At 47.3% G+C, this 15,828-nt stretch overlaps 1 protein-coding gene across 27 annotated transcripts in view; it reads right to left on the bottom strand.

Moving 5' to 3' along the window:
• Window positions 1-15,828, bottom strand: part of FBRSL1 (fibrosin like 1) — a 543,855-nt gene that overhangs the window by 52,823 nt on the left and 475,204 nt on the right. For all 27 annotated transcript variants that reach the window (XM_054218996.1, XM_054219003.1, XM_054219000.1 and 24 more), the window contains one exon: window positions 5,936-5,981. In XM_054218996.1, the coding sequence (XP_054074971.1) occupies window positions 5,936-5,981 (46 nt within the window). The remainder of the gene's footprint in view (window positions 1-5,935; window positions 5,982-15,828) is intronic.

Here is a 15,828-nt window from a genome sequence, read left to right as displayed (position 1 = left end):
AACTGCACTATTTCTGTGTTTGCTTTTGTTTTGAAATGTGGCTAACTGGCTGTGACTTGGGTGATTATCTTGGTTACCCACATTGTTTGCAAATCAAAGTCCGGCTCCTTCACAAGCCACTGTGTAATTATATATATGCATATGCAAGAAAGCTAATGTGCTCATCCAGGCAGTGACAGAATTAGATAGAACTTTTCAAAGAGAGGATGCTGGGATGGGCTCACACACTGGATTTAGCAGTAGTTCGGCGCATCCAGTATTGCCAACCCCCCAAGCAGTTACAAATCACAAACCATCTTTAAAATGAGGTTAAAAACAAAGTATTTGGGCTTATTTTTGACTACCTGCTGGCTTTGAAGCACAGAAAAATCAAAATTACAGGCTTTTCTCTGTGGCCAGGAAGACTAAATTCTTGCTTAAAAAATGAAATTAAAGCTTACATTCTTGTACAGTTCTCTGAGGGCCTGGGTTTCGTGAAAAACACAGAATATTGTAAGATTGTGATAAAATCACAAGAGATGCAACACCGGGAGTAGAGCAGCTGCAGAGCATCCTGAGCACTGTATAAATCACAGCAATGTGGTTGCTATCTAAGTAAGTGCATTACTTATTTATTATTACAGATGCTGCTGTGGAAGTTTTTGCAGGCCTGTATTTACGGCAGACTCTCGTCCAAAGATTCATCCCCCTCAAGTTCACTGACTGTGCAGGTCTAATCACACGCAAGACCTCATCAAAATGTAACCAGAACCTTGGGATAAAATTGAGATCAAGAGACAGGAGGCATCTCTGCTTCTCCTGCATCTCAGACCCCGCTGTGGACCCCACGCAGGAAACTGGAAAAATTTATATCGCTCCTGACCTCCATTCATGTAAAACATGGCTAATTGCCTGAGCGGGGGCTGTAAGAGTTGTGTGCCCTGTGTCCATGCAGACCTTCTCGTGATGGACCCCCCAAGCACGGTAAGGTAGAGGCCCTGAAGGAGAGGTGGACGTGGTTCCAGGAGATGCTGTCCCAGCCCAGACAGGGTGTCTCTGTCCCTGCCAACAGGAGAGGGCCAGGGGCCAGGACCAGAGGCAGGGCAAAGCAGGCAGGCAGCACAGCGAGCGCAGGAGACACTGGGCTCTCGATTCCGCTGTCGGTGCTGAGCAACCATCAAGCTGTGCTGCTGCAAACCTGCGCCAAGCATGTTATTTTGAGCTCAGCTGCGTTCAGGTTGTTTTCTGCTTCCCCGGGCACTCGCAGGTTCCTCCTGGAGAGCTGCCCTGCTGCCCTCCCATCCTGCCCCTGCCCCTCCTTGCCTCTCTCACCCCATCGCACAGTAATAACCATCAGTCTTTAACAGCGTGTCCTACACTGGAGGTTCTGTAGTTCCAGCTTTTAAAATGATTTAGTGTGACAGTTTAGTGCTGAATTAAAAAAAAAAAAAAAAGGAAGAGAAGAAGCAGAGAGAAAAAGGAGAGACAGTCCCCTTAAGGCAACAACATTATGGAGCAGTGATCTCAGAGGAACAAGGGTTCTTCTCTGGTTCAGATGTGCTTGTCAGAGCTCAGTGTCGTCTCTGAACAAGAAATCTCTCTTGCTGGCCCAAGGCACAGTTTTGTGGTCAAGAGGACAGAAAATAAAGGGAGGGAACTTCAAAGAACCATAAGCTGCATTAGCCCGCTGGGGCGGGTGGCTGCGGCACATCCCATGGCTGACAACTACGACCTGCACGCCGAGAAAGCTTGCCTCCCTCCTGTCAGAGGGATAAGACACAGGCTGTGAGCTTTAGAGCTTTGAGGATGTGTACAGTTCATGATGAAAGATAGCACTTCAAAGCCCTCCGCCTAGAAACCCAGGGAGAAGTGAGAGCAGAGGGTAAGCAATCTTTTTTTCCTGGGGGGTGCATATGCGGGGGAAGGATAAGACTTATTTTCACTGTCATTTATTATTGCCATGAAAATGAAGCCTTGCACTGTTCATGGAATCTCTCATTAAAAGGATCTCTTGATAAATCGCTTGATAAACATTCATTAATTAAGTCTCTCAGTGCACTTGGCTGACAAGCATTAGTCTTCGTTTTGCAGGAGGGGGAAATCGAGGCACGGAGTTCAATGAGCCCCCAACCAGCCTGGGGCAGAGCTGGGTCCTGGCCAGTTGCTCCATGTTGCCAGACAGATGGATTACACTGCTCCCTCCCTGTCCAGCTTGATTTTGACCCAAAGACAGGTGCAACGTACTTGGCTTCAAACTTTAAATCCCTTGTCCCCCCGCTGCTGCCCAGTGTCCCCTGGGGCCACAGGTCAGACGTGGCTGAGCAGGTCTGGCTCCTCCATGGGTGTCTGGGCAGATGCCCTGGGAGCTCCTGGACACCTCTTTCATCTTCCCCTCCACACCCACGTTCCGCCCGGGGCTACGAACAGAGACACCTGAGCTGCTGCCCAGCCTCCACTTACTCCGTGATGGTGATCTTCCTCATCAGGACCCTTGACCATTGCTAAAGCCGTTTGGGAAACACCTGCTTTAAGATACCCATTTCACTCTAACCCCACCAGTGGCCCTGGGTTCAAACACTGGGGACTGAAGCACGTCTCCTGGGCTGCAGCTGCAAGGTCATTGTGGTAGAAGAGGCACCACCTCTCCTGCTCTCCCCGGCACACAGCAGGTCTGGGGCGAGGAGAGGTGGGAGAAGGCTCAATCGCCTCCAGCCAGACCCACCAGGGAAGCAGCTGCAAGAGGGAGCCAACTGCAGGAATGCAACACTCAGGTCCTTAAAATACAAACCATCCCACCCCCTGCCCCCTGACTTAAAAATACCACCACAGCAGGCAGACAGAGGTCCTTCCAGAGACTCAGGGGTGAACGTCCCTCTCACCTCCCCAGACCAATGGGGCACCTGCCCTCCACTGTGGCACCAGCCACAGTGTCTCCCTCTGCCACATGCCCCTGCCTGGGGACGGAGGGACCGGAGGGATGGATCCGGCTTTCGCCTGCACCTCCCCTGCCCCGCACGGCACTTGCCCTTCAGAGAAAGCAAAGGATTGGCTAGGGGATTCCTGTGAGAAAGGAGCTGCATGAGAGGGCAAACAGACCTTTATTATTTGTTTATCGATTTATTCACCAGGAGGATGTAACACCCGGCCCTCGGCAGCAAATGCCCTTGTAACTGTGTGCTGCAGCGACAAGTTGGCTAAACAAACGCTTTTCTGCGTCAGAAAACAAAGACTTGTCAGCACAGCAGATCAGGGACTCTCTGCTTTTATTTTTAATTATTATTTCCTTACACAGAGGATTTAATCTCCTCTTCTCCTAGAAGCTCAAAGTGCCCCATTCAGCCTATTTCACAGCTGTGACTACCGAGGTCACCCGGGTCAGGACACCTCTCTCCGCCGCATAATAGCGACCGGTCCCCAAAGTGGACATCTCCGCCATGCATCTGTTGTTGCAGATGAACTGGTGTCAAAAGGAGGAGCACCAGCACCGCCGCGGCCCCGGCAGGGAGGGGGTGAAGACAAACCTCACCCCGAGTGCCCCAGACAAAAGACGCTGCTCCTCAGGCCTTTTGTGGAGCTGTGAAATACGGTCAAAGGTTACGTTTTACAGCTGTTCCAGCCTCAAATAAGCGAAACCCGTCTATCTTAATACTTAATTGCATTGCTAAGCTGCTGATCAACCAGGATGGCATAAAACAAATATCCTGGGCCAAACACATCCCCAGGGAAAGTTTGTGGGAACGGGGGGAGTTGCACCAGGCAACGAATCCCCTTTATTGTGTTTTAAAAGCCTGGTTACCTTCAATAAAGGCTGTAGCGTGGATGCTGCAGGTTTGCTAGTTAATATCTCTCCAAAAAGGCCGCAAGTGTTTACAAAGGAAGGGCACAGTGCAAATGCCCATGGGAGAGGCCAAGCATGTGCCACGCCGTGCGTGTGCCCATCAGGAAACCGTGTTGAGCTAATCCCCTCCCCGCACAGCCACCGTGGCTCCAGCCCTGGAGAACATGGGCCTTAAATCAACGCCCTTATCTCACAAAAGGAATTTCAGCACAACGCTTTGAAAGTCACTTTCTCCCGGCCATATGGCATCACGGAGCCCGGTCCTGTCGGAGCGGCGTTCATTTGCATGTGCCAGAGACAAATCTGGCTCTTGTGCCGCAGGAGCGGTAACAGGGCGAGGGATAGAATTTGGTGCTGTTTGGGTTTGTGCACAAAATCTTGCCAAGGCAAATTTCTTTCACCTCTCACCGCAAGTCCCAAATGCCGAGGCAGCCCCCGGCAGAGCTCGCCCGCCACCGCGGCCCATGCCATTCAGCAAAGCTCCACCAGGTACAGGGCCAGGATAAAAGAGAAGTCCAAGACAAAAATCAGGATCTGAAACCCAAACCTTCCCAAAGCTGGCAACGTCTGCACCCACAGTAAACCAAACAGGAACAGTTACAGGGATATAAACAGCCTTGAACAGAGACTTCAAGACAGCGAATTCACAGCTGGTCACACATTTAACTTCCTGATAGGGAGGTATTTTGAAAACTCATGTTGCTGAGCTGCTCCGTGATAGGAAGGGGTGGGGGATCTCAGGCTTCGGCACAAGGTTGAGCCAACAAAGCTGCTAACGCTTCAACAGAAGCCTCTCCAGCAGATCTCTGTGCCATCCATTCATGCAGGATGGCAAGATTTTTGTTTTGCTGAAGCAGTGCCGTATGGGCAATCTGCTTTGCCTTATCAGCGAGCCAAGGCTGAGAGAATGCTCTTCACCATTTGTTTAAACTTCCCTCCTTCCCCCAGATAAAGCTGCATACTTTTGTAAAAATATCTGCAAATGTAATAACATAATGGGCTTGTCATCAGTTTCTGCATTTGGAATTGAAAATCTGCAAAGCTTGGAAAGAAGGAAAATTCCTAATACTTACCGCTGCTAAAGAGCCCAGCTATAAACCGGGCCTGGCTCCAGGTGATGGAGCACACAACCACCAAAGTGCCTTTCTATGGCCAGCACCTACTCCTACACGACTGCAAATTATTCCTTTCTTGGCCCTCTTGAAATAATTCAAGAAGGTTATTTCATCACTTTTAATAAATGGGCCTCATCTTCCCTCTTTGGGGTATTTGCACGTCCCTAGTATTCATTATTGCTCTGAACTGATTTTATTCTGTAGCTCCTTTCTGGGAATGCTGCGGAACAGCCACATGTCCTGACAATTCATTCAGAGCCACACCACCAACCTCCTGAATAAAGCGGAACCATGCCTAGCATAAAGTCTTCCATCACGTACCACACTTTGCCCTCCAAGGCTATTTCTTCAGGGGTTTTGCCCAGTATCCATCCCAGTTAGAATATCCCTGGGAACACATGAAACTCGAGTAGCCCTATTTTATGGCGGTACTTCGAGATATGTCACTGTACCTCCCAAGGGGAATGTGAACCGGCGCAGTCTCTTAGCAACACCCAGCGCGTATCGCAGGTAACCCTCAATTAATAGCAATAGTGGGAGCTGCGAGCCGAAAGCCTGCAACACGCTGAGCGCCTTCCACCACCGTTTGGAGAACCGAGACGCACAGACACAAATGCTCTGAGCACACCGGCAGAAAAGGGATGTGCAAGCCCTTGTAAGGATAATACAGATAACACTGAAATACTGCTTTGTTTAAAAGAAATGAGGATTTGATTGCATTAGAGGGAAAAGCATATCCCCTACAGTAAAGGCTGATTTCTCCTTTGTCAGTAATCCCTCTCCCTAAGACATTTGTTCCAAATCTGACTGGTAGGGAAGAAGTCCCACCCCACACTGAGACAATGCAGCTCTAAATTTTAACTTAATCATCACAAGCCTGTAAAGCTGATCTTTATGACAAAAATTAAAAAGGCGCTGGCAAAGCCGATGCCCTGTTATTTGCACAATACACATTCACAACTCAAATCTCTTGCTAAGGAAAGCGTTTCTCCAGATCACTTACCTTTATTTGCTGCAGGGGAGAACAGCTTCTCAGAGCCTACAGAAGCCTGAAAAAGAAAGAGAAAAAGAGGGTGAGTAATACTGAAGGAGAATTTAGGAAGGCTTGCTCACAAAAACACAGCTCATAAAACAAGTCGGTTATCTGTAGACCTGCAATTACACATTGCACCTGGAGGGTGCAATGTTGTGCCATTAAAGAATAAGCATGCATCCTAAGAAGATGAAAGCAAAGCGTATACAAGGACTGTCCTGATCTCACCCAACTACATCCTCCTGTCTCGTTTATTTAGGCAGCCATGCAATGCACAGCTATTTTATCCATGATTCTTCATATAAAAACAAAACCAGTGAAACAGCTATCAAGCTGAAGAAAACAAAACAAAACAAAACAAAAACACCAACCAAAACGTTTCAAAGCCTCTCTCGTTGAAAATAAGCTCATTTCTTGCTGAACATGCAAAATGTAGTTTGTGTGTTGGAAACACAAGTTGCAACTGCACACATCTGTATGAAAGGGGGTGTTATACAATAAATATTATGCCAAATGACAGGTACATGCTGCTATGCACTTAGTTGAGTATGAAATAAAACGACTTCCTCTTGTCTCCTTGCAAACTGGGTTGCACTATGCTGTTTGAACTCCACGGCAGTGTATTTGTGCTCCTCACAGCTCTGGGAAATAGTTAAAGAAATCCAATTAACCTAAACCTTGTAAACAGCTTCATGATAATCAGGGTCACTGGGTTACAGACAAGACGATAATGACAGACAGGGAAAAAAAAAGTCCATTCATCGTAAATAAAGCTTTTATGAGTTAATTTGATGGCTTCCTTCCCTCCCCCACTGATATCAAACAGCCAACCTATTTCAGCATAAGCTTTTCCTCCTCGCTATCTGATAAAATAGCAAGTAGCCCCTACAGAATCAAAGCTGGTCTGGGAGCAGGGAGCACGATCAACGTTACTTCCATCTACAAGATAGCTGAAAATATCATCAACGCTTTGGCACTGGCTGCTGCGCGAATAAAATGGGGTGAAGTACAAAGCTGACGAGCAAAAGACACTGGAAGTGAAAAAAGCCTTTCTCCCCTGGTTCTGCTTTAAAAACAATGAATTAATTCAACACATGGCTAAACTACGTTGATTTTCTTTTTGATTTTATTGATTTTATTCTAAGGTGCCTTGGGAGATTTGCATGATAAAGAGCACTATGAATTGTATTACATTGTTATGTATTTTAAATGACGACTCTGAAGGAAAAAAACAAATTGTAAAATGCAAGAAGATCTGCATGAGATATAGTAAGAAGCAAGAAAGAGTGATCTATTAATGTTATCTCTAAGGAAAGTGGCACTGCAAGCACTGAATGTCTTACTTAATGCAAATGCATAAAAAAGAGAGGGAAAAACAACATGAAAAATAGGTTGAGGCTGAGACACATAAGAAAGAAATTCTGAATCATGTCCACGACAAAGCTGCACGTGTAGCTGTGGCATGTATGATCGTTACACAGCTCAGCAAAAGGATCCTAAAATCTTAGGGAAAATCAGTTACCTGCACGATCCCCTCACTGCATGGATTAAAGAGAGGAAGAACCAGGATTAAACAAGGTTTTGCCTCGGCTGGTTTGCAAAGAAAGTGTAACAGCGTCACACAGCAGCAACAACAGTGGTGCATAAAACGTTTGACAGCCAACTCTGAATTTACAAGCCATTGTTAAGAGGTTTTTCAGTTATAATCAACACAAAGTCCCCACGGATGCAGAACACATCTGCAGGCTCGGGGAACTCGCCCATGCCAACAGCTTACACAAAGCCAGGGCCTAGCCTCAGAGCACTCGGACACGTGGCAGGTGGATAAATAAGATTCCCCCATTTTATAGGCAAGGAAACTTCGGCGGGGCTCGCGCTAAAGCCCCAGCAGGAAATGGGCAGCTGAGCCACAAATCCCGAGCGCTGGTTCCCGAGGCCGGGGTGTGCAGCCCAGGAGAGGAGCCCTCTGGGAGAGCTGCCCTTCCCGGGGTGTCCCGGCTGGGAGACGCTCCGTGCTTCGCCTGGTCTGCCAAGGTGGGTCCCGCCGACACTGCCTTAGGGCAACCACCAGCTCGCTCCCTTCTGCGTCATTCAGCACCGAGGATTTAATACAGACTGGCACTGTTTAATCACGAGCTAAAGACCTCAGTGCTACGCTCCAATCTATAGAAAAACAATGTTTAAGGAAGTCAAGCAAGAAAACACACTTTTAAGAGAAAGCCCCAGGGATTACTGCTCAGTCTTCTGATAGCAGTGTGCGGCACCACCTTCAACAATCGGAGTCAACATTTGCAGAGCAGCGTTTTCATCACCACAGCCACGGTTTACAGACACAAACCTTCACACCTAGAGTTTACAGTAACTTTTGCTCTCACTCCTGGTGATTTCTAGCTCCAGATCTGAGCAGTTTTTGGCATGAGCACCATTCTGAAACAGTGAATGCCTGTGCTATAGGATATGCTGCGAGCTGCCGTGAAGGCAGGAGGGAAGCTGGGGGAGGAAGAGCCTGAATACATCATTCAATTCCATCAGTCACCCTTTAAAGGAATCATACAATAAAACCTGTGTGTCTGAGGGAGCCCACTAATGAGTGAAAAAATCCAGCAAACCAATGCATCTGCTAAGACAAGTCCCCTCCCAAATTTTCTGCTGTTTCAAGCAAATCATTTGCATATGTTTAAGAAGGGATTAAAAAAAAAAAAAAAAAAAAGAAAAAGTGGAATTCTTTCCTTGTGAGCAAAACCAGGCGTTGGGAGTCCTTTATGTGGATGGGTTCAAGCCATCCCAGGAAATCACACTTTTTTTCAATTAGAAAATGAAACTAGAGATTTCTTTCCCCCCCTTTCACTGCCTCCTGCCCGTCTCCACCTGAAGCACCACCTCGGGGACGAGAGCAGCTGGAGCAGCGCCGTGGACCCCTCTGGGCCTTCACTGCCCCCCCAAATCCCTTTTTGTTGCTGAACAAGACAGAGAGACACCCGCTGCCTGAAGCTAAGGGACAAGGGACACCCCCAGCCTTCCTCATACACGTGCTGCTCATCTCACCACCCTGGAGCACCACAGCACTGCCCATGCCAGCCACGTTTTTCATAAAAGCTGCTGCTTGCCAAGTCCCACCCTCATCCTCAATAACAACCTTTGCATTTGGAGCATATCTAACATACGCCCCAAAAGTGAAACACACACAAGTGATTTCAGAGAGCAGCTCGGTTTCGAGGTAGTCTCGCGCTGAGATCTGCACCAAGCCTTGCAGGTCCCCCTTTGTGGTCTATTCAACAAAGCTAGCAATTCTCTGCCCCATTTTGATTTTCTTTATTTTCTACAGCAGATCTAAAGGGTAAAATGTCTCCACCCAGTTCTGTGACCGTTTGAAACCACGCTGAACACGCTGCAGAGAAAAACAACATTTCTACCCTCTTCTGCTTTGCAAAGAGCAAGCAGAGGAGTGATGCTCCAGTCCCTCATGCTTCCTCCCCTTGAACCTAGTGCATATAAACACTAATTCCATTTTCTGCACTAAAAGCTTTGCAAAGGCAGCTTTCTCCTCAAAATGTAAGGTGGTAACCACAGAAGATGTAGCACACCCTCTCCTCTGAAGGTGAACAGCGAGGCATAACAAAAGCCTTGTCTCGTTCATCCTGGTTCCCACCAACCCAGGGCAGCTGAAAGGTGCAAAAGCTCTTACAGATGAATAATTTAATGATTATATATAGCAGAACAACATCAGACAGAGACAACTTTATAAACTATGTCAGATCTCACACTAATTACTTTTTTTTTTTTCTTTCTGTGCAGCCTATAAAATGGCTAACAGGGAATAAAATCGTTCCTTATCATCAACACCAGAAGCTCTGTGGATCTCCAAGCAGTCTCCTGGAGCACCCAACACCAGATCCGAGCCTGATACTTCAGGCGCCTGACAACAAGACATTGGGAAGTTGCTCATAAGGCTGCAGTTCTGGTTCACAAGGAGCAAGACCCCATGATGTCAGGACCTGGCACGCATGTTCTGTACAGGCAAAACCCAAGCATTCCCTCCAAATTTGAGTCCAGTCTAGTAGGCAGAAGGAAAAGGAGGCAATAAAATACAGTTTACATTTTATCTCTGGACAGCTGCCTATCTCAAGAGAGACTCTTTTCACACTGTTACTGAACTTAGCAAGCAGTAAAAAGCTCTCAAGAAAACCCTTCTCCAGGAGATTTTCAAACTAGAAGTGCTGGATACGCTTAGAAAAACTTTCAGCATAAAGCACGGACACTACCTGAGAAGTCTGGGTCGGTTTTCGTTCTGCCCTTTGATCTGTTTCCCCTGCTTTATACCTACCACTCCGATGCCACTTGATCACTCGTCTAGCAGGGAATTTCAGCACATGTCAGTACTGCCTTACTAGTTCCCAGTTGATTCTGTACGTCATTCATACCAGCCCCCTTCATTCAGTAATACGAGAGCAGTAACTAAAACAGGAAGGTATTGTTTGGGTCGTGATTCTTCTATAGGAAATGGAAATCGATACATATGGAAAGGTGCGAGAGGAGCCTAGAAATCACACACATGCACACAAAACCCAAACTGAAATTCACCCCTAAGACCAAGAAAGTATTCAACACATTCCAGCACACAGAAGCAACCCACGGGTAACACTGACTGCATTGTGAGGGATGTTTCAAGGGAACCTATGGTCTTCTCAAACCCAGGATTATATTTGTGAGGGAAATCACAGCTCGATTAAGACAGCAAAAAAAAAGTTAGACCTGCAAGTCTGTCCTTTCACGCGCCATCCCAGGAAAAAAAGCTGGAGTAAGAAGTACACGAACTACCTTTTTGTGACACCTTCTAGGCAAACCCAGCACTGTGGTACACGGGTGGCCGGGGCAGCGCAACCCAGCTGCGCAAGGGATTAAGCAAGAGGGAACAGGATACACACTGGACTTCCACAAATCCACACTGCATTTAGTGATTATCTCCCGACAGCGAAGCCATTCCTGTCCCCTTCCCTTCCGAGACCCTCGTGCAGAATTTACAGCCTGGGCTTTCAGAGGGCTCAGCACTCAGCAGCTGCCCTTGGGGCACCAACCCGACCGGAGCTACCGGCTGTGGAGCACTTCCAAAAATCCTTTTAGATACTTGAACGGTGACCAGGTTGTTCTGAAAAATGTGGTTCCAGCTTATGGTCAGGATGACTTATGAAATTATGGCTGTTGATGTCCAGCGCAAATAAGGACTAGTAACAAATAATATTCCCTAAGCAAGAATGAATGCCAGACAGATCAGCTTTCTAGCAACAATCTTAAAACTTCAGTTGTGCCTTTAGCTACGCCATAACACGCCACAGTGAAACACGCAGCACAAACATCCTCAACAGGCAACTACTTATTGAAATGGCAATGCCTTAAATGCCCCAGATACTTCTAATTCAATTTTGATTCAAGGTCATCTCTGGGAGGTACTGATGTGTCTTCCACATCTTGCATCAAAGTTCACTCTACAGAAGGTCCACTAGAAACAAAAAACTTCTAGGACTGTACTTTCATACAGCACCATACTTGTTCAGGTTCCCACCTCGCATTCATTTAGCACATGCATATTCAGTACTGGTCCTGGGAAGGACCTTTCCCAACACGCTCCTCTCTTCGTCACTTTTTCTTCCAAGAACACTTATTTCTCTCAGCAGTTTATATAACCGTGACTATTTTTTGCAACAGCCCCTTTGAGAAGCTAGCACAAGTCTGGGAACAGAGAACTAAATTAGGCCACAGAGAGCTTAGAAGCAGAGATCACTGGTCCCAATTCACCATTGAATTACACTGAATTTACGTGACGGCAGACGGAAAGCAAGGCAAAGTGGATGATGACTGGAAGGCACGGAAGGAAATCTTGTACAGTTTGATTCAGTTAGCGCAGGGCAATGAGGAGCCAAGCCCATTGCTCCCCCACAAGTTCAACGTTATGGTTTTGTTTTGGACTCTCTTTTGGCACCACAGTGATAAGCTTAAAATAACACTATTTTGAATCCAGAGCATGTTCCTCATCATTTTACAACCATTTTGGGACAGAACAAACTAGTTTAGATTAAGCAGCAACTGTAATTCTTAAGCATATGCTGCTGCGATCTGTTGGCTCATTGCACAGATGCGGCTCTTGCCGTGCCGAAGGGCGACCTACTGCTCTGAAAGCAGCGGGACGCCTGACCTACAGCGTGTCTGCTACCACAGCCTCGGGCACAGGCTTGCTACCTCCTCTTCCTACTCTTCTCAAACCATCCCTCCAGCCCCTGGAGAATGGCTATAGCCCAGAGTTTCCCACTTCCTATCTCCTCCATTAGCCATGCTTTATGATTCATCTTCCTCTGAGCAGTAGCTGTCTCCCAAAGGAAAAAGATCAAACTCCCTCTCCTTCACAGCTCAGCTCAAATAAATAAATAAATAAATAAATAGATAGATAGATGTGCTGCAAAAAAAAAATTAGTAAAGGAGGAGAAGGGAGTAAGCTGGGGAGTTCCTGGGCCTCACCAAGGCTGGTCATACAGCTGCAAAAGGTGCACTTGGTCCATATCTCAGTATCCTCCTCCCTCAAACCTCAGCTCCCAGGCTGCTACCAAACCCTACCTTGATCTTACACTCCTGGCTATTTTCCATTACTACATGTTTGTTTGCTCCATGTCCTGGCTTATTCCCACCACGCAAGTGCCAGTTCTGGTTAGCATGAGAAAAAGAAAGAGCAGAATGTGAAGTAGATGTTCTTCTTTTTCCCACACTGGGTTGTTTTTACTTCTGGACAACACCATCGAGTTAGCTTCTGGGAGCCTGGTCTATGCATGGCATCCAGAGGACAGTCCTCTCCCGGTGTCACGGCATCAGGCTGCACCTCCCGCCGTAGGTCAGAGGCAGCAGCGTGTCCATGTCAGGGGCAACCGACAGACGTCCCAGTCAGTGAAAACCAATTCTCCATGATACACTTATAAAAGGGCTTTGTGTGATCTGCTTTTAAACATCTCAAACAACAGAGACCTCATACCTTTTCCTGAGAGCCGATCCCCCTCCCAACCAGGCAGGCCTTTCAGCCCAGACTTCCACATTTAAAATTTTTCCATTACCCAGACACTGACTTAGGCAACCACAGACCTGATTGCTTATTTAGCTTTTGCTACTGATGTAAGGGAAAACTAACCTACAAATATGAGAGGTTGGGAACACTGTGTAACATACTATAGTAGTTTGTATTATTGTCATTACAGCTCGAAACTGTCTAGCCAGACTATCTATTTGGCTGGGATACAGGTTTTTATTTGCACTAAATCAAACGGAATGGCAAGTGCTCTTTGCAGAACTACCTAAAACTTCTTATAATTCAAAGGCTGCACTGTAGGAAGAGCGATGGGGGAGAGCAGGGACTGTGCTGCGAATGACAGGTGGCAGACTGTTGTTTGGTACCTACCAAATTACTCTGCTGCTCCCAGGGCTGCCTTGGCATTTCATTATCCCGACTCTCTCCTGGAAGGATGCGGACATAAATTCACACCTCATGTCCTGGTTTCCGTCAAACTGAGTAAGAGTGCAAATGCTGGCACCAACTGGGAATGCCAAGCAGGGCTTGGCACGCTAGAACAAACTCTCAGCTGTGATCCTTGCCAGCTACCTGCATTTATCATTGTAATGGCCTGCCAGCCAGGGCTTGGCACCCGGCGGTGGAGGGCGGGAGGAGGAGGGCCGGGCTCTGCACTGCCAAGCAATTCATTCCTGCAGCTCCTGCCATCACTGTACCAGCAGGGCAACCTTCCTTTTATTTTATCTTTTAAGCAATTATGTGTCACCCAAATCCCACCTGCAGCCTTCTCCAACACAAATGGCTATAAATCACAGTTCAGAGACCGAGAGGGTTTTGCAAGACATTTGATTTCATAAAAAGGTCACTGTCTGCCTGAGAATTGCTGCACTTCAAAAACGCACCGAGTAACAACCTGCATTGGCAGACAGGGAAGGAACCGCTTCCATAGTCTGTTGCATGTTGTCAGATAATATTAGAACAATTAGGGAGGCCAACAATGGCAGAATCATTAGAATTCAGCTGAACCAAAGCGCTGATACAAATTCAGTGAAATATTTCCTCCTTTCAATTTCTGAAGAAAACGTAATCGATTCAATAAAAAAGGGAAAATTGCATGAGCGTACCAAAAACATTTGACACAACCATCTTGAAAAGGTAAACAGAATAAATAAATGCCTGTCGTGACTGCAACTTGCTCCAATCTGCCTAGGTATTTCGAAGCTTAACACAACGCTTTGCTATTTCTCAGACCACCACAGTAATCCATGGTCTCAGAGCATGCAGGACAGTCTCCTGCTTAGGGGAAATGCTATCTTCCCGTTCTTAATCCGTACACTGGATATGTAGCGGACACTGCATAGCACTTTAAGTGAACCACATCACAGCAAACATTTGGGGATGCTCAAAAAGCATCTGATGCCGATGTTGTTCTGGATGCCCTTTGTGTCCACCCCTTTTTTGCAGGTGACATGACCTGCCAGGCAGCCCTCTGACAAACCACCACCAAATTCTCTGAAAAGGATCAGGCTAACTGCAATAAATACAGGAGATACAGAGAAGACCTCATTGTCCTCCTAGCCCAGGACCATGATGTCTGACACACGGCCATCCCTCCGACAGAAACGCCCAGTTACGGATGCAATCCTGACGTGGCCCTTTCCAGGGCTGGGGTTCAGGGAGCTTATCAGGAAGGCGGCTCTTGTCCGCTGCTATTGAAACTCGCTGTATTACCCGCAGCAACCTCAAAGGAGTGCCTCTGCAGAAGGCTCTTTTGTTGTTGTTGTTTCTAATTCACTGCTCCAAAATATTTCTTGGCTGCATCCCAGGGCTGGAGCCTTATCTGCCCATCCCCCTGGCAGACACACAGCAGCTGCGGAGGCTTATCACGGCTGCCTGTCCACTGAGTTTACAAATTAACACCCTATCGAGGCTGCACGAGGGCTGATTAATCAGAGAGAGGCAGTCTGAGGGCCTTTATCACCATAAGCGGCTGCTGGGAGAGAAGTCACAAATCTCTCCGGAGACCGGAGATGCCTTACAAATGAAAGAGCAGGAGGCCGGAGAGGAGGAGGGCACAGTGGTAGGGGAGGCAGATATTTAAGAGATAGTGGTGGTGGAGGTAATGGAGCAGTGGGAGGGGGTGAGCTGCAGGCAAACGCCAGTACATTATGACAGCTAAAAAAAAAGATAATTAACAGCCTATACCTCATGATTCTAGCTTTCCCTCCCCAGGCTATAATTTAGCCTATTGCTCCTTTGCTCCAGAGGACAATAAACATTTATTATGTTAAACACATAACTGTGCTGCACAAAAGCACCGTTCTTTCCCAGGTCCACTCCTTTCACAGCTGTGCAGTCCAGGAGGAGGATGGGGCTTCTGAAGTGGGCTCCTCTTTTATGCAAAAAACAACACAGGTTTGGACAAAAAACACATCCCTGGCTTCACCCAAAGCGGGGTACATTCCTACCGAACATGAAGGTAAACCCCAAGCAAGTCCCAAGAGACGGAGAGCTCTGATGGGTGCTCTCCAGCGGGTGCTGACCCACCCGCACCCAATACCCAGCGTGAGGATGCTGCTGGGTGCCGGAGCATCAGCATTCCAGAGCAGCTCCCACTGCAACTGCGGAGATCGCATGGTTCGGGCAGGCTTCACCACCTAAGTATCTTCTCTTTTTAATTCAGCAGCTTTGCTAAGAGGTTTACTGGGAAATTTTCAATCCCACCAGAATTACATGTAGGAGAGATTCTTATTACATGATGAATATTACAGTCGTGTGAATCGCACTGGAGCAGCACTGGCCCTGCCGCCTCCGAGCA

The sequence above is a fragment of the Rissa tridactyla genome, chromosome 13, assembly GCF_028500815.1.
Source record: "Rissa tridactyla isolate bRisTri1 chromosome 13, bRisTri1.patW.cur.20221130, whole genome shotgun sequence".
Classification (NCBI taxonomy): domain Eukaryota; kingdom Metazoa; phylum Chordata; class Aves; order Charadriiformes; family Laridae; genus Rissa; species Rissa tridactyla.
The sequence above is the reverse complement of the archived record's forward strand: the minus strand, read 5'-3'. Positions and strand labels throughout refer to the sequence as shown.